The 19,469-nt window shown below is 36.3% G+C and overlaps 1 protein-coding gene across 4 annotated transcripts in view; it reads right to left on the bottom strand.

Annotated features, from left to right (window-relative positions):
• Positions 1-1,794: 1,794 nt before the first annotated feature.
• The window catches only part of TBK1 (TANK binding kinase 1), a 43,751-nt gene continuing 26,076 nt past the window's right edge, over positions 1,795-19,469 (bottom strand). For 2 of the 4 annotated variants that reach the window (XM_058557718.1, XM_058557719.1), the window contains exons 9-21: positions 19,226-19,422; positions 18,399-18,457; positions 17,896-17,987; positions 15,642-15,743; positions 14,425-14,503; positions 7,880-8,001; positions 7,705-7,781; positions 7,070-7,109; positions 6,462-6,563; positions 6,237-6,333; positions 5,744-5,850; positions 5,456-5,527; positions 2,615-4,252 (exon numbers count right to left, since the gene is read on the bottom strand). In XM_058557718.1, coding sequence (XP_058413701.1) covers positions 4,183-4,252; positions 5,456-5,527; positions 5,744-5,850; positions 6,237-6,333; positions 6,462-6,563; positions 7,070-7,109; positions 7,705-7,781; positions 7,880-8,001; positions 14,425-14,503; positions 15,642-15,743; positions 17,896-17,987; positions 18,399-18,457; positions 19,226-19,422 — 1,216 coding nt within the window. In that variant the 3' untranslated portion in view covers positions 2,615-4,182. Of the gene's footprint in view, positions 2,576-2,613; positions 4,253-5,455; positions 5,528-5,743; positions 5,851-6,236; positions 6,334-6,461; positions 6,564-7,069; positions 7,110-7,704; positions 7,782-7,879; positions 8,002-14,424; positions 14,504-15,641; positions 15,744-17,895; positions 17,988-18,398; positions 18,458-19,225; positions 19,423-19,469 lie in introns of those variants that run through there. The other 2 variants (XM_058557720.1, XM_058557721.1) reach the window with 2 other exon arrangements.

Here is a 19,469-nt window from a genome sequence, read left to right on the forward strand (position 1 = left end):
AAAACAATAGTGTGAAGACTCCTTTACAGAGTTTTCCTTTCAACAGTGTCTGCCTCAGCACGTCTCAGTTTTAAAAATTTGTCTGAGTAACCGTAAACCTTCCACAGACTTCCGCACAGACAGCACCATGTGTAATTCACACCTCAGAGCCGGGTGAAATCTGAAGTAAGAGACTAGTGTCGTTGCGGCTGTGACTCCAGAGGGAGAATAAATTTTTGACATTTCAGTTGAGATTGCTCATTCCTACTGATGGTCCTTTTCTTAATTCCAAATAACATATCTCTTATTTTTAGCAAAGAACACCACAAAAGGTGAACTTCATTGCTTATAAAAATAAAAGGAAAACAGAAAAAAATCCAGGGTTAAAGTAATTTTTTTCTGGATAATTTACTGATGAAGATATTATATTTTTAAAGAAACACTGAGGAAAAGGTCTTTCACATCTAAGAAGAGACACTTCATGTGACACAGTGTAACAAGGTCTATAAGCCACTTACACAGTATTTGGTAATTTCCAAAACAATTGAAGCCAGAACTTTAGATGACGTTATGGGAATATTTTTCACATTTCTTTCCTAACCTCTAACTCCTTTTTTATTTACTCAAAGATGCCCCCTTTTTTTCAGATACTTTGTGTTCACTTACTTCATTTTCAATGATTTCTTCAGCTGTCAGAACTATAATCTCTCTTTTATATTAAGAGTTAAATCCACTAACTCCTCTACTGTTATATATACTATTTTTTAAACCATTATCCCTATCTTTTGGAAATATATCTCGATACTGAATATTAACTCATTTTAAAGCCAATTTCACCTAAATAGTCACTCTGAAAATTAGGTTAGCAGGTGGGTATCACCGTGTATTTATTGACTTAAGATGTTTTTAAATGAGGATGCATTTTTGAGGGTGAAATACTGAAAGCAAAATGCTTGGTTTCCATGGTGCTGAAATGGGGAATAAAACAGTGAGTCTTAATATTGACGTGGAATGGAACCGTTCTTACCAATACCACTTATAACAATACAATCCCCACGGCAAGGGTTTCTTGGTGTTCTTGTCTAGAGCCACTGAAATAAAAACTAAATCTGCAAACATATTAGCTGGTCACATAATCTAAGTAAAATTTTGCCTAATGTTCAGTGATATAAACATGTAAAGTATACAATTAAAGACATTTATGTTAGACAGTCAAATGGAAAATTAAAATCAAGAGGTTTATCAACAGCCCTCAGCCCTCACACTCAGATGACACAGGAGATCTGACAGGGGTAACTGTATTTCTATAAGTCATTCACCCATGCACTCATTTCTGTAATGTGTCCGTGAGACACTTAAAATTCGCCACTCCAAGAATAAATCAATCTGAGATTTCAGATAAAACTCTAACCCACATTCCGTTCCCAGTGTTCATGGTAATCAAATGTACTGGCTCTTCAGGACGTGTTATCTTTACGACACGTAGGTGTGTGTAATCACTCTTCAATAATCTGATGAGTCAGACACTAAAACCAAAACCAATCCTTGTTGCGTGAAGTAATTTCTTGCTGAGCATAATCCTTTAGCCTAGAACTCTGGGTAGATTTTCCAAGGAGAATGTTCCCTTTGGATTTGGATAGCATAAATTTATGAAAGAACTTCTACTAAACTTGGAATCAGTGGGTTCAGAAGAGACACAAAATTGTCTCTACATCCAATATTCTGAGAATAATTTACAGTCACCACCCACATTCTTTCTTTCAAAAGATAACTTTTGTTTCTCAAACTGTTGTATGCAGAAAAATACTCTTTACATTAAAATCAGAAATTTATTGATATTTTTTCATGAAGTAGTAAGCAGAATTAAAGAAGAAATATACAGCTTAAAACAGTTGAAATTATCCTAGAATTTTTATGACAATTATACATTGATGGCCGAAATAAAAATGAGTAGTTTTTAATAATTAAATCACTTAAAAAATTTTGCTCGATAATTTATCTGAAAGTAAACAGACATGAGGATAACTGGGATCTGGGCCCCTTGTAAGATGAAGTAACGCCACTTCACCCTTCTTAACAAAACTGTGATCACAGTACAACGGTGGTTGGGTTCTGCTCCCTGCCCTCAGAAGCTGCCGCTCTAGTTACAAACATGTCAACTAGCAGGCTTTTCTGATTTGTAAGGATACCAATTTTGGTTCCACTTAAAGTGTTTCCAGTAGGCAATCAGAGACACCTGACTTGGCCTTACTCAGAAGAGCACAGGATCAGTATCTCAACGAATCAGTCGCTCATGGCTTTCTTCTAGTGCTCACTGAGGTCAAATGTCCTCAGATAATAGAAATGTTAAAAGGTAAAAGTACATCTTAACAGCAGCCAAAAATTTATATATCTTTTTATGTATTTACAATATTGTACATATTTACACAACCACCCCAAATACTGAATTGTAGAAACAAGGGACCACCTATAGAGGCAATCATTTAAATGCCTCAGCATGATTTTCTTGTGCAAACTGAAACTTTTCTCAAACTTCTTAGAAAGCTAAAGACAGTCAACATTGCGAAGGCCACCATCCATGGTTAAAGAGCCAAACCTAAAACACAAAGAAACAAGACAATCTCAAAAGAGTCATTTATTTGGCCCTTGACATTTTAAAGAAGACTATAGAATACTTTCCAGAAGAATCAACTGTTATTTTTAAAGAGTTTAAGCAACTATGATTTGCTCTATTTCTTATTGAAACACGGTAGTATTATTATAAATATGTGAAAAAATACAATTCAGTGGCTTGGGAAGACTTCTTAAGAGAAAATGTGAAGTGATGTAATCTAGAAAGTGTTAGCAAGAACTGTATAATTCTTTTTTGGTGGGGTGGGACTTAAAAGCAAAGATGTGGAGTTGGGAGTAAGTGTGACATACTCAAGGGACAGCAAGGAATGGAACCTTGCTAGAACAGAAACTTATTTTGGGGAGTGGAGGGAAATAAAGTTGGGTGAATCAGCTGGGGTCAGATATTATAAGTTTTTAATTCAAGTATGAATTTAGACTTGATCTTTTAGGTAACAGGAGTTTAGAAATTTTTGAGCCAAGGGAGCGGCATGATTAGACCAGTATTTGGGAAGATTATTTTGGCTGTAATACCCATGACAGATGGAAGAGGCAGAGATCAGGAAACAGGCGGTAGTTTATCATCATAGCTCGAACGTGAGAGGAAAGGAGAGATGAAGGAGGCTAATGAGGGGGAACGTGGAACCATTTGAAGGAAGATTACCAAACCTGATGACAGCGAGTAAAGAAGAGTACGAGTCTAAAGTGATTTATGTTCAAGGAAGTAGGGGAAAGGTTGTCTCACTGAAGAGGAGGGAATTAGAGGGAAAACTGAGTTGGGAAGGATGATATTAAGTGATTTTAGATACAAAAAGTCTGAGGTGACAGTGAGATAACCACATGGAGACAGTGCACAAGGCCCAACTTCTATCACTAGCTCTGGCACAAGTCCTTAAGGAGTCACTTAACATTGAAGTTATGATTATGCCATGTTATATCGCCCATACGTTGTCAAATTAATCTGCAGATAAAACATAGAGGGAACTGACTTAATGGACATGCTTTGGGAAGCAAGGATTTTATTCCATAAGGCATAAGTGACTCAACAGGAAAGTGATTCTATTGAAAAGTCTGTTAAAAGCATAGTTTAATAGCCTCCTCCTATTGCTGATCTTTAGCTTTACAGGATAAATTTAGGATTTAGCTCAAGTTGTGAGCAAACTATAAACTGGATACTATAAAAAGTTAGATAATTACTATGTGGTTACTATAAACCAATAGAAAAATATTTTAAAACTTAATAGGCAATTCACAGAAAAAATAAAAATTGAATAAACATATAAAAAGACATGACATCATTATTAACCAAAGAAATGCAAATTAAAACAGGATATCAGTTTTTACTAAATAAATCAGCAAACATTTAAAAAAGTAACATTCAGTGTTGACAAAAGCATAGCTTTTGTCTGTTTGGGACTAAAACACACAAGCCTTTTAAAGAACAAATCAAAATTTAAATGTGCATAACCTTTGATCCAACAATTCCACACCTAGAAACTGATCCCTCAAAAATTCTTACACAAGTACATGAAGATATACATACAAGTATGTTTACTGCAGCATGGATTGTAATTGTGAAAAATCAGAAACAACTTAAATGCCCAACAAATAAGGATGTATTAATAGACATGGTAGATCCACACATTGGAATACCAGGCAGCTGCTGAAAATGAGAAAAATAGAGCTATATGTACAGACACGGAAAAGTACCCTTGATATACAGCCTTAAGGGAAAAAAGTAAGACTAAACCAATACGGACAGAATGATTCTACTCTAATAAAACACGTAGGCACAACAAAACTATTAACAGTGATTACTTCCTCGGGGGGGCATGAGAGAGGGCAGTGGAGACTTGCATTTCCAAATTTTTACAATTATACATTGTTTGAAATTTTTAAAAAATAATTCATTAAATTAATTAATTTAAAAAATCGATAACACTACGGAAGTGTCTGGCTATACCTTCCGCACAGAGCTCAAAAGTCATGTGATTTCCTGAGAGCTAATCTTTCCAAGCTTTAGAGAACACGTCGAGTGGGAAGAAGATCTAGCTCCAGCTCATCTTCCTGGGGCATGACCTTCCGTATCTGGAGAACACGGATAAAGACTACCTGCTCTGCTACTGAACAAGGCTGAATGCACGTTCAGTGAGACAATGCAGCATGAAAGTGCCCTGCAAGCGTACAAACACCACATAAACGTGAAATATTTTTATTAGCATTTTGGGGGTAGAGAACCACAGAGGAGCAGCTACAGGCTTGAAAGAGAAGGGTTCCATTAGGGAGCCAAAGACGACTCAACTTCTCTGAGGAAGTAGGACGAGGAAACGGCCATCCAAGCGGCTTTATTGGCTGTGTACGTTTTCCAACTCTCTTTCCCCCTGATCTATTAGGATTCTGTAGATAACAGACACCCAAGTCCTCAAAGAACTGCATTTACACATGGCGCCCACCTGCAAGAGGTCTGCAGAGGCCTCTGTAAATTACACAGCACCAATCAGAGTGCTGGCATCTTACAACCAACTTTGGTTCCAAAATTAAAAATTATGATTCTAATAAGAAAATGTTATGAAAAATAATGTGTAAAAGCTTTTTGTTTTCACAAACTGATTCAAATAAGCAAATAATGCTATTAACCACTGCTTCCATGAAATGGAACCAATCATGGTTGACTTGTCTTTATCCAAACGACCTCAAACAAATTAAAAGGCACCATGGAAGTCACAAAACATAAGAGTTCTGACTTTATATCCCTTTCCCACTGCTTAGCCTCTTGATACAGGAAGACAGACAGACACAAGTATAGATATGTATGCACTCGATGGCGTATAAAATCACAGGGCAGAATGATATTTGTATTACTCACCTTTCTAAAATATGATTATTTTCAGCAAGTTCTTTAACCACTCCTTCCATTTCTTCCTTTAATTTCTTCATACTACCCATACAAATAAAGATAAATAAGCATCACTGCTTAAAAAAGTATGCAAATATTTTAGAATTATATTTATATTATGTTTTACTTCTTAGATTGAACTGTCATTAAATAACATTGGCAAATGTATTCACAAAATTTCAAACTAAAAGAGCAAGATCACAAACGGAAATAAAAACAAATGGAAACAATATAGTTACCAAACAATAAATTTCTTACCCCAGAGTCATTTCCACTAACGTGTTAGAACATGGATAAATCGGGGTCATGGTATGTTTGATTCCAGTGGAGGCTGCAAACATTTTCTGGGGCAAAGTTTCTTGTAACTAAAACATCAAAAAACCACACATCAATCACAGAACAAAGTACTTACTACAGATCTTAGATCAAATGTTACAGGTTTTAACAAGGACTTCATAGCTTTAATTTCAAAACCATCAACGACACAATACTTAAATCAATACTCTTTTTAAAAAACTTTTCTTACAGATGATAAAAGAAGGGTCTATGAGATGTTTTTTAATTGTAAAACATCTAAGTTCTTAAAACTTGGCTCAAAATTACATATTACAAATGGGCAAGCAGAGCTGAATTAGGCATATTATGTCCTATTTCTCCCTTCTCAATCATAATCCAATATAAACTGAGAGGAATTTTATTTTAATTTTTCCTATAGGAAAAGGCTTTTTTCTGGACACTTTGGCAGCTGTACCTCATTGGTATAGTCCTGATACTTGGAGACTTCCTCTTCGATATCAAAACACTGATTAGTCAGGGATAGTAACTGTTTCCTAAGATTAAGCATCTTTCTGAAAACCAAGAAGAATGGATTAATAAGCAGTCTAATGAAATACTGTTCTTACTTAGAACACAAAATATACGTTAAATTGTTAATTGTGCAGTCAACCACGAACCATCCCCCACAAAGTTTCCTTACCTCATCCATTCTTCTGACTTATCCAAAAATGCCTCATACTTTTTCACACATTCTTCCGTAAAGTGGGTCATGGCTTTCGTAGCATGGTAATACAGCTTTTGTCTGTAATTTAGAAATGATCAGAGGCTTAAACCAACATAACTGTTTCTATTTCTAATATTAAAAAGATTCTCAAATATATGAAAATTCACGTTTCCTGTAATGACTGTTGGGGCTTTAGAATATCTGCAGTGGAAAGCCAAAGGTTTCTAATGTAGACACTACAGCAGCAAGAGGAGAAAGAGAAGGTCCTCAGTGGAGAATGGCCAAAATGTCATTGACTGAGGTTACGGCCAAGGAGGTGGTTAGGTCTGTCCTCGCCTGTGTTCTCTATTATCTGTCCTGCAGTCAGGGCACACGAGAGAGGAGGAGACTGCCCTCACCCTCTCGTCTCAGTAACCTCTCAACCAGGGGCCAGACAAGCGGACCTCAAATATGTGCACACATAGTAACAAGTCTGTAAAGCCAAGATTACTATGTATTTTTTATTGTAATTAATTTCAACTTTAAAAATAATCATATTAATAACATAACCAAAAATAATTATTAAACATAATCTGGACACTTACTTATCAAATTTGTGGATTTGTTCTTCATTATAAGCTAGTCCTAAAAATAAGAAAATATATTATTTTTGTAAATGTAGAATCATAAAATTGCACACAATATTTTTCCTTTCAAGATTATTACTTCAAAAAGGCTGAGTTCAAAGCAGATGTCACAAACTCATGACTCATGGGTTAGACATGGCCCATAAATGCTTTTATTTGGTCTGTACAGTGTTAACATTAAAAAAAAAAAATTAACTGCCCACATTTAAAATCAGGATATTTCTAATACATTCTGTATTTCTAGCTTCTCTTGAGATATAAGAAGAGCAGACAACAAACTAGGTGAACCTGAGGAGAGGCTCTCCCCTTGGGATGGGGGTCTCCTCTCCATTCTCCTCGGTCCCCACTGGCTGACTTCACCCCTTTCTGTTACACGTCTGGCCTCTAGAGCTTCTGGAGCTCCTACCCCCTGGTTTGAAATATTCAAAAGGTTGGTTTTAAGAATAATTTTTAATACATTCAACTCTTTCCTGACAGAATCAAGTCTCTGAAATAACTTAAGTAGCCACCCTTACAAACACACCAAATTAATTCAACTGAATTACAACTAGTAGGGCGGCTCATTAGATCAACAAATGGCAAATTTTACTTACTACGTTCTGCTTTGTCTTTTTTGAACTGATAGTAAATCTCTGTGATGCAACTTAACAGGACTTGTAGCTTTTCTACACTATTTAAGGAAGAAAAACCCAAATAAATTAACTGAGTTGATGTGAAAAAGGACATTTAATAACAAGAGCAGAAACCAGCCGTAAAGTTGTAACTTACTGTCTATCTTTTGGATGCGTGCCTTCTTGATGCGCCCAGGTATCTGCCAGCAATCCATCCGGAGATAATTTGTTTTCGATATCCTGCAGACTGGTTTCTAGTGTTCCCTGAGAACTGGAGAGCTAAATAAAACCAACGGGTTCAGATCCAGATTACCAAAAATCAGAAATGATAAATCACAATGCCAATGGAGTCTGAAGTCTGAATCATATTTCTTTTGTAGATTACTTGAATTCAAAGAATAATCACTTTTATGTTTAAATAAAAGGACAGTTTCTTAGGTTGATTTTCACCACGAGTTTGATATGATAATAAAACATGAGACTAACTAGTAGTAATACATTTTATAAAATATTTATTACACTAAATATCCTTTTTAAAAAAACATACAAAATACTGTTAATCATTCAATTAAGGTTCTGCTTCTTTACCTGTAAAATATGGTTGATACTCTATCTCATAGAGCTGCTGTGAAAATTAAATAGGAGAACCATTAGCACAGTCCCGAGCACAAGACGTGGCTATGCAAGATTTTGCTCTCTCTGTTTAGAGGCCAAAGAAAAGTAACTCCTCTTAAAAATGAAAAATGAAAAGAAACCTCATCTAAGATCCTGTTCATTTTAAGCTTAGTAAATTTATCACTTATCTACCACAGAACTGAGCATTTGTAAAATTTCTGAAGAAAGGATGAGGTTAGACTTACAGGATAAGTAAGTCTAAATATCTTAAGGGTCCTGATACACGCCATTGCTTTTCAAACAAAGTTTTAAGTGGCAGTTTACACTGCCACTAGCAACAAAGAAGGGTTGCTACATTCCTATTCAGCACCGGTACTACAATATTTTTTGGTGAGGAAGACTGGCCCTGAGCTAACATCCAGGCCCATCTTCCTCCATTTTGTATGTGGGATACCGCCACAACATGGCTTGATGAGTGGTGCATAGGTCTGCGCCGGGATCAAAACCTGCGAACCCTACGCTGCTGAAGCAGAGTGCGTGAACTTAATCACTATGCTACTGGGCTGGCCCCGGTATTACAATTTTTTAAGCCTTGCTAATTTGAAAGACAAAGTAGTATCATACTTTTATTATAGAAATTTTCTATTGCTATTGTAGTTGAAAATTTTTTTCAAGAGTTTTACTAGATCTATTTATCTCTAAATCATTTCTAAATGTTCTTTATTTATGGCAGGTTTAATGTTTTCTCTATATGCATGAACTATTCTTATAAAGAATTACCACACTTTTCCCCATCTATTTGCTTTTTAACATTTTTTTTTTGGTGAGGAAGATCAGCCCTGAGCTAACATCAGAAGCCAACCCTCTTTTTTTTTTTTTTTTTTTTTTTGCTGAGGAAGATTGGCCCTGAGCTAACATCTGTGCCCATCTTCCTCTACTTTATATGGGACGCCGCCACAGCATGGCTTGACAAGCAGTGTGTCAATGCATGCCTGGGATCCGAACCTGAGAACCCCGGGCTGCCAAAGCGGAGCGTGCGCACTTAACCACTTGTGCCACTGGGCCGGCTCCTTTAACGTTTTTTTTTTAACATATAGAGACCTTGAATTTTTATATAGTCAAATAAACACCTTGCTTTTCATGCTTTATGTCTTCTTTAACATTAATGTTAAGAATGGGTTACATTACACTTCCAAAATACGGAAAATAGTTTACAGATGTTATTTTTTACAGCATTACACAAAAATGTGAAAAACAGCAAGCAGCCCGATGGACCAACAATAGGGGGATAAAAAGTAAAACTATTAATAAATCCGTTGGCTGCAATATTACGTCTATTAAAAAAGTGGTGTTCATATGATCATCTCAATAAACACAGAGAAAGCATTTGATAAGATCCAACATCCATTTATGATAAAAACTCTCAATAAAATGGATATAGAAGGAAAGTACCTCAACATAACAAAGGCCATATATGACAAACCCACAACCAACATCATAGTCAATGGGGAAAAACTGAAAGCCATTCCTCTGAGAACAGGAACAAGACAAGGGTGCCCACTTTCACCACTCTCTCTCTTTTTTTTTTTGGTGAGGAAGACTAGCCCTGAGCTGACATCTGTTGCCAACCCTCCTCTTTTTGCTGAAGAAGATTAGCCTTGGGCTAACATCTGTGCCCATCTTCCTCTACTTCATATGTGGGACACTGCCACAGCATGGCTTGATAAGTGGTGCGTAGGTCCGTGCCTGGGATCTGAACCTGTGAACCCGGGTCTGCCGAAGCGGAGCATGTGAACTTAACCACTACGCCATTGGGCCGGCTCCCACTCTCGCCACTCATTCAACACAGTACTGGAGATTTTGGCCAGAGCAATTAGGCAAGAAAAGGAAATAAAAGGTATCCAAACTGGCAAGGAAGAAGTGAAACTCTCGCTGCTTGCAGACGACAGGATTTTATACATAGAAAACCCTAAAGAATCCATTGGAGAACTATTAGACATAATCAACAACTACAGCACAGTTGCAGGGTACAAAATCAACTTACAAAAATTCAGTTGCATTTCTATACTCTAATAACACTAACAGAAAGACAACTCGAGAAGACAATCCCATTTACAATCACAACAAAAAGGATAAAATACCTAGGAATAAATTTAACTAATGACATGACAGACCTATACAATGAAAGCTATAAGACATTATTGAGTGAAATCAACGAGGACATAAAGAAATGGAAAGATATTTCATGCACATGGATCTGAAGAATAAACACAGTTAAAATGTCCATACTACCTAAAGCAATCTACAGATTCAGTGCAATCCCAATCAGAATCCCAATGACATTCTTCATGGAAACAGAACAAAGAATCCTAAAATTCATATGGGGCAACAAAAGACCCCGAATAGCTAAAGAAATCCTCAGAAAAAAGAACAAAGCGGGAGGCATCACAATCCCTGACTTCAAAATATACTACAAAGCTATAGTAATCAAAACAGCATGGTACTGATACAAAAACAGACACACAGATCAGTGGAACAGAATTGAAAGCCTAGAAATAAAACCATAGATCTACAGACAGCTAATCTTCGACAAAGGAGCTAAGAACATACAACAGAGACACGAAAATCTCTTAAATAAATGGTGTTGGGAAAACTGGACAGCCACGTGCAAAATAATGAAAGTACATCATCATCTTTCACCATACACAAAAATTAACTCAAAATGGATTAAAGACTTGAAGGTAAGATGTGAAACCATAAAACTCCTAGACGAAAATATAGGCAGTACGCTCTTTGACATCAGTCTTAGAAGTACCATGTCTACTTGGGCAAGGGATACCAAAGAAAAAATAAACAAATGGGACTTCATCAGACTAAAGAGTTTCTGCAAAGCAAAGGAAACCAGGAACAAAACAAAAAGACAACCCACCAATTGGGAGAAAATATTTGCCAATCATATATCTGACAAGGGGTTCATCTCCAAAATATATAAAGAACTCATAGAACTCAACAACAAAAAAACAAACAGCCCAATCAAAAAATGGGCAGAGGATATGAACAGGCATTTTTCCAAAGAAGATATATAGATGGCCAACAGATACATGAAATGATGTTCAACATCACTAATTATTAGGGAAATGCAAATCAAAACAATGAGATATCACCTTACACTGGTCCGAATGGCTATAATTACCAAGACAAAAAACAACAAATGTTGGAGATGAGGTAGAGAAAAGGGAACCCTTATACACTGCTGGTGGGAATGCAAACTGGTACAGCCACTATGGAAAACAGTCTAGAGATTTCTCAAAGAATTAAAAATAGAAATACCATACGACCCAGGTATCCCACTACTGGGTATTTATCCAAAGAACCTGGAATCAACAATTCAGAGACTTATGCACCCCTATGTTCACTGCAGCATTATTCACAATAGCCCAAACATGGAAGCAACCCAATCAATCCACCCACTGATTGATGAACGGATAAAGAAGATGTGTTGTATACACACACATACACAATGGAATACTACTCAGTCATAAAAAAAGACAAAATCGTCCCATTTGCAACAACATGGATGGAACTTCAGGGTATTATGTTAAGTGAAATAAGCCAGACAGAGAAAGACAAACACCGTATGATCTCACTCACATGCGGAAGATAAACAAATACATGGACAAAGAGAACAGATTAGTGGTTACCGGGGGGGGGGTTGGGAGAGTAGGCATAAGGGGTAAAGGGGCACACATAGATGGTGACTGACAAATAATAACGTACAACTAAAATTTCACAGTTATAAACTATTATTACCTCAAGAAAAAAAAAGTAGTGTTGCCAAAAATCAAAAAGAGCAAAAAAAAAAAAAAAAAAAAAAAACCCTGAAAAATATCTATACTATAATGTTATACAAAAATAAAAATAACAATTATATGTTCATAGGGTAACAATCATTTAATAATATATATAAAAAGAGATGACTAAAACAGTGGTTGTGAAAATTTTAGCAGCATCAGAATCGTCTGGAGGGCCTGCCAGAACACTGAGTTCTGGGTCCCAGCATCAGAGTGTCTGATTCAGCAGGCCGGGGTGGGCCCAAAATGTGCATTCCTAACAAGTGTCCATGTGAGGCTGATGCTGTCAGTCCAGGAACTACTCTGAGAATCACTGCTGCAGGACACTGAACAAACTGTCAATCATCATTTTTTGGGTGGCAAGCATGTGTGCTATCTTTCCTACTTATAAGTTTTACTTTTATGGTGGGAAAAAATTTTAAGGTCTCCAGTAGGAAAAGAGCCACAACTCAACAGGCTATAAGGAAAAACAATGAAATCCAGTGGAAAATAGTTGGCCTGAAGTTAAAGCCCTGATTTCAAAAGGCTCCGTGGCCAAGAGCTATTTAATCATCCATGCTTCAACTCTCATAGGAAATCTAAATCTTCAAAAAATGTCACAAAAATGAGAAAGACTTTGGGCTCCCCAAAAGGAAACATTTAGTTTTTTTTTTTTAAGATTTTTATTTATTTTCCCCCCAAATCCCCAGTAGATAGTTGTATGTCACAGCTGCATATCCTTCTAGTTGCTGTATGTGGGACGCGGCCTCAGCATGGCCGGAGAAGCGGTGCATCGGTGCGCGCCTGGGATCCGAACCCTGGCCGTCAGCAGCGGAGCGAGTGCACTTAACCGCTAAGCCACGGGCCGGCCCTGGAAACATTTAGTTTCAATTCCAAGTGCTCAAACGATGCTGGCACTGGAAACATGTGCCCATGAGGACTAGGAGTTGGGGAGTCGAGTTCTAAGACAAAGCCAGACAAAGAAGAGAAACATCTACATCGATATAGCTGCCTGTATTTACATACAGACAAATACTGGGACAGACTATTCCTTGTTTCTCGGACTTTTAGTTGCTTTATTGTATAGTGACATTTTTCAAACTTTTTTGATCATGACCTATAGCAAGAAATTCACTTTCTTTCTACCCAGTATTATTTAATGTGTATATAGAACTGAACCAAAAGTTTCATGGAACAGTAATTTCCTTACATATGTGACGCATTCTGACATTTTCTAACCGATTTCATTTAAAAACTTCGCTGATTGCAATGCACTGAACTTCACTACCTACGAGTTGATCATGACTCATATTTTGAAAACCACTGTTCTAGATCTAAAACTGAGGGAAAGAAACAACTAAAGACCAGTCTAAGCTGGGAAAGAGAAGGGGGATATCTTATCAAGTTCTTCTGCACTTTTAACTTAACATCCGTTTCATGAAAGAATATTTTAGATGCTAAAAGCTTGCAGGAGTATGGGATTTTTATTTCTCTCACTTAATCGATACAACAACCTGTGAGAAAAGCAGGGTAAGAGACTGCCCATTTTAAAGAAAAAGAAACCAAGGAGGCAAAGAATTAAAGGCCTTGCTTCCATAGCCAGGCAGGAATACCTATGTAAATAGGGGCAGATCTGGGACTAGTAATCGGCTCTCACAATACATAATTCCACGTTCTTCTACAACACATTTTAATAAGAGATCCAGAGACTACCTGAAACGCCACTGTATTTTTCAGCAGAGTAGATAGAGACTTTTGTCCTAATTCCTTTTTTTAGTTATAGAAATGATTCACTGCCTTGAGGAACCCGAATCTTTCTTTCGTTACTTTTTATTTTAGAAAAGCTCTGATGTTTTCCCAACTTGCATCTCTTTCAAAACAAGTTTAAGCACTCTGCATGTTAAATTATATTTATGAACTTGCTTTAACTGCCACAGCAGCAACACAAGAGCTTTACAGATTTTAAAGAGACAGGGAGAGAGGGAGAGGGAGGGAGTGAGGGGGGCAGGGGGAGAGAGAGGGAGGGAGAGAGAGAGAGAGAGAAAACGGCTTAGAGCAAAGCAGGCATTTGGAAACATAAAAAATTCCAAGGCAGTAAGGGTATAAATATTGTAAATAGATCCTAAAGATGGGAAAAGGCTACTCTTTCTCTGGAGAGCTTCAGATACATCATTTCTCTAGGAAAGTTTAGATCTAATCTTGCCTGCAAAGGAATAGATTACGAGCCTATGATTGTCAAAATTTTGTAAATACTTACTCTCAACAATTTGGTGTGTATGTCTGAAATTTCACCTAACTCTGCTGCTTCTAGGTTGATCTTCATCAACTTTTCATATCTGTATGAAAAAAAAGTATGGAAAATTTAAATGAGCATAGCGAATACATAGATTTTAAAAGATGTTTTATAAATTATATTTGAGTTTTTATTATCATAACCATTTAAGAATAATATATTGGGGGCTGGCCCCGTGGCTTAGCAGTTTAAGTGCGAGTGCTCTGCTACTGGTGGCCTGGGTTCGGAATCCAGGCGTGCAGTGACGCATCACTTGTTCGGCCATGCTGAGGCGGCATCCCACATACAGCAACTAGAAGGATGTGCAACTGTGACATACAACTATCTACTAGGGCTTTGGGGGAAAAAAAGAGGAGGACTGGCATTAGATGTTAGCTCAGAGCCGGTCTTCCTCAGCAAAAAGAGGAGGATTGGCATGGATGTTAGCCCAGGGCTGATCTTCCTCACACACACACAAAAGAATAATAGATTGAATATAAAGCTTACAAGCAACAGATTCCAAGAAAACTTGATTTCTTCCTAAAGAAAGAATTTTATATACTCCTACTCATAAATTTGCACATTAAGAAATAAAATATAAAAGACAACTTAATTTCAAATAGTCGTATGACAGCATAATACTAGGCAGGATAATAATCTAGTCAAATACTAGATTTCAGAATTAATGGCGGTCCACAGTAAATAATGACTTCAGTTATGACATTTCCTCTGCAGGACAAACAGTGCAGCCTAGGAAGTGGCCTGTTTAAAATATCATTCTGTTTCAAAAGACATTTCAGGGATAAAATTAATGAGTAAAAGTAATCCCAAAATTCTAAAAATACTACCAAAGTACAGGCTCTAGAATACCTCTCCCTACTTCCTCTGTTGATTACAGGTTTTACACTTTCCCATTCAGAGGGTCTGCTTTGCAAGGGTGATCAGTGAACCCTTTCTAGCTCACGTTACCTTCTCCTTTGCAAAGGGCAGGAGAAAAAGCCACCGCAGAGATGCTCTTCATTCTTACTGAGACGACTGGACATTTCTGCCTTTGTGAGGATGTAACTTAACCCAAGGTCGTGCCCTAACACAAACACTTGCACAGCAGGCCATACTATGCCAAGGGTAACTAAACAAATTAAGCAGAAATGGAACAACATTTAACATTTTAACCATTACTAATAAGGAAGTAATCTACTCACACTTTCATAGTCTTTTCAATGTTTCTGAGGCAGAAATCCAAAGTGATCACAACTTCTGTCTTTTTGTGAACAGTTTCATTATAATCATCTTTAATTAATTCTCTAAAAAATAATAATATTCTCATTAGTTTAAGGAATTACTTGTTTTCTTTTGTCTATCACTAATTATACTGCTCCACTACTGTTCAGACAAATTTCTTAACAGTCTTGATAGATTACGAAAGCCAGTTCACCTTTTATTATGAAAAGCATCTCTGTGACCCTTTATACATATCTAGGGCACAAACCATCACTACTTATTAGGTAAACAGTTTAGAAATTTAGGGCATTTAAATTATATTAAGGAATAAAAACTAATCTACAATCACAGAACTAAGCTGAACAGCATTACATTTTACACTACCAGAATTAATTTCTACCATTCATAGTCGACTGCTGTCTGATTTATACTTTAAATCAGTTAATACGATCTCTGAAGCAGCAGGCTGGCATAGTAAACAATATAATTGAAGGGCTTTTGGTTTACATCAAGAGTCAACAAACTAAGGCTTGATGCTTGTTTTTACTAAAAATGATATTTACATTATTAAAGGTTTTAAAACCACATAAAAACAAAGAAGAGACCTTACGTGGCCCATGAAGTCTAAAATATTTACTAACTGGAAAAGAAAAAGTTTGCCAACAGTGGTCTACATTAACTATTTCCTCATGACTTATTAAACTAAAAGCTAATAAGTAAAAGGAATAAAGGCTTCACGGAGCAGTAACCGGGGCAGACGACAACAGCAAGAGAAAACGAGAGCTGTCAGTAACAACACTATGAAAATAAATGGAGTCAACATTTAGATTTTTCTAGAAACTATTTAGTAAAAACAGAGAGGCTTCTTAACGGAAAGAGAAAAGCATAGGCTTACAAACTGGGTATGTGAACACATAAAAAAATTATAAGCATAAATTTACAGGTTTAACATAAAGGTCACAGGGGAAAAAAAGACCATTATTTTTTCTTCTTAGAAGCAGAAGCAGAACAAGAATGATGGAATGCTTCACACATTTGTGAGAATCGAAGGACAGGTGTGAGGTGGGTATGTAAACCGTCACAAGCGCTAAAGCCGAAGAACACCCGAGCCCAGAGGAGACGCGGCCATGACTATGTGTGTACAGAATTCAAAAGCTTCACGAGCCAAGGAGACGACGCCATGACTATGTGTATACAGAATGCAAAGCTTCACGAGCCCAGAGGAGACGAGGCCATGACTATGTGTGTACAGAATTCAAAAGCTTCAAGTGAGGTTGTACAGAACTAGAGGCATGCTTCTCAGAAGAGACCATTTATCCTCCACTTCTGTCGGATGGAAAGATGACATCCACAAATCACAAAAGGTAAAAATATGTCAAATTGTCTTCATCACAAAACAGTTCTTAGGGTCCTTTGAGGGAGAGAATACTTAACTAGATGATCAATACTCTGACCTAGAAAAACTATATTAAGTGATTCAGTGAAAAAAAGTTAGCTTTTAAATTGCTTGTCAAGGTGAGAGTGTACTTATACTGTATGATTTCACTTATATGAAATGTCTAAAATAGGCAAACCTATAGAGACAGAGAGTACACGAGTGGTTGCCTAGGCTGAGGAGGTTATGAGGGAAATAGGGAGTGACTGCTAATGGGTGCAGGGTTTCTTTCTGGGATGATAAAAATATTCTAAAATTAGTGGTGATGGTTGCACAACTCTGTGGATGTACTAAAAGTTACTGAATTATACACTCTAAAAAAAAAATGGGTGAATTATATAAGCATGTGAACTATATCTCAATAATGCTGTTAAAAAGAAAAGTTGAGTGTGTACTCAAATTTGATGAAAAAGGCAAGAACTAGAGGAAGATTCTGAGGACATAAACCCTAGAAAGCAGTATAGCTTGTATTGGATTATAACAATGCCACAGCCTTCTAAGAGCCAAGTTGAGTCCTTGGAAAAGGAATTCATCTGCCATCATATTGTACAGTGTGGTGTAAGTTTTAAAATTCACATACTATTTGTCCTATCTGTCTCACAAGGTTTTTGTAGGAAAACAACGAAAAAAAAGCTGCTAAACGTTTTGTAAACTAAATGTGAAACAAATGTCTTATAATAAAAACCAAGCACCCAACCCTACCTAGTCGGAGGAGGTAAAGTATCAGTGGTGGGGTGGTTACCAGTTATTCAGTGAAGTCGACATGAAGATCAATGTTCAAATTTCAACGTATTACTTACATCAACCATCGTACCCCCTTTCGCATTAATTCCTGATAAAGCAGCAAGGTACTGGCAATTCTACAGGCATAACACACAACTCCTGTTATTGCCTAAGGAAGAAAAACAAAATGTCAATATTTGGCGTTAATTATGGTACAAGGTAAAAAAAACTTCTACATAAAAAATTTCAAGCTATGTGTTTTTATCAGGTTAATTAAAACACAATAAACTACCAATTTCTAAAAGCTAAGGACAGATATAACTGCAATAAATATTTCATCCTTAACATGATAATGTTAAACATGCACTGTCTCAATGGAGAAAATTTTCTTATGAGTTCAAAACACAATATAAAGTAAAGAAGAAAGAACACAAAATAATTTGCAATGGATAACAATCTAAATGAGTAATTTCCTAAATCATACTGGCCTATATAAAGACATAATACATTTTATTGCTTCCACTACTGAAAGGATAATTTTAATTCAGATGTTTACATAGTAATTTAATTAAACACTAACCTTAGCCATGCTAGCATCTCCATCTAAATCATAACGTGGATGTACTTTAGGGAGGGAAACTGAAAGATGAAGTAAAATAATTAAAATATAAAATAAATAATTTTGAATGAATTATTTTATCCTTTATATAGCAACCTCTTAAGTAAAACACTAACCTCTAAATTACCTCTAAATTAAACGTTAGTGGCAAAACTCTTTTTAATGTTCTTTACCTGGTTTAAAAAACCACCTGAAACAATAATGCTCATTCTGTAACAAATTACCTGCAATATTTCTAAGGCGTTTCACTTTGTTCCTTAAATACATTCCAATACAACAAGCTCAACACTTCTCTTTAAATCTAAATCAAATCCCAAAGATCCAAAAAGAAATGTAAAAATCTGGGTAATTTTTTTTTTCATCACTAGGATTAATAATTTAAAAGATTCCAAATGCAGAAAATTCCAAATGCAGTCTAATTTTTCTTAGACTCCAAAGCCTGGTGAAGTGTCCTATTCACACTGGACACAATAAATATTTGCTGAAATTTATGATACAAAAGGTTATCTGAGTGCCAGTAAAATACTAAAAGCAGAGAGCTACAGTAAAACACATGTGACCAAATATTTTACCATTTGATAAACAAAATATTTAAGTTCAAATTATGTTGCATACAAGGCTTTTCAATTTTACTACTGGTCTCCCTCAACTAATTTACAAAACTTTAATGTTTATGAAAGTTCTACATTAATGTCATCATTAATCAATTTTATGAAGATGACAATCATTTTACAGGCTTTTTTTTTTTCCTTATGGCTGTAAGAACCACAGGAAAAACCCCAACCTACTTTTTTCATACACCAATCCCATGGTATTCAGAGGTTCCCGGCTTACTACGAAGATGGGGTTTTCCTCAGCAGTTCTGGGGAAATGCTGTGCCAGTCTTCCAGGTTCTAGAACTAAGCGTCGTCCTTCATATATAAGTTCTTGATTTGAAGAAATAATTTTGGTTTGTTTATACACCAGTTCATGAAATACAGTGGCACTGTGTGAGAAAAGTCCAAAAGGACAACATAACTGGGATAAAACGAG

The sequence above is a fragment of the Diceros bicornis genome, chromosome 17, assembly GCF_020826845.1.
Source record: "Diceros bicornis minor isolate mBicDic1 chromosome 17, mDicBic1.mat.cur, whole genome shotgun sequence".
NCBI lineage: Eukaryota > Metazoa > Chordata > Mammalia > Perissodactyla > Rhinocerotidae > Diceros > Diceros bicornis.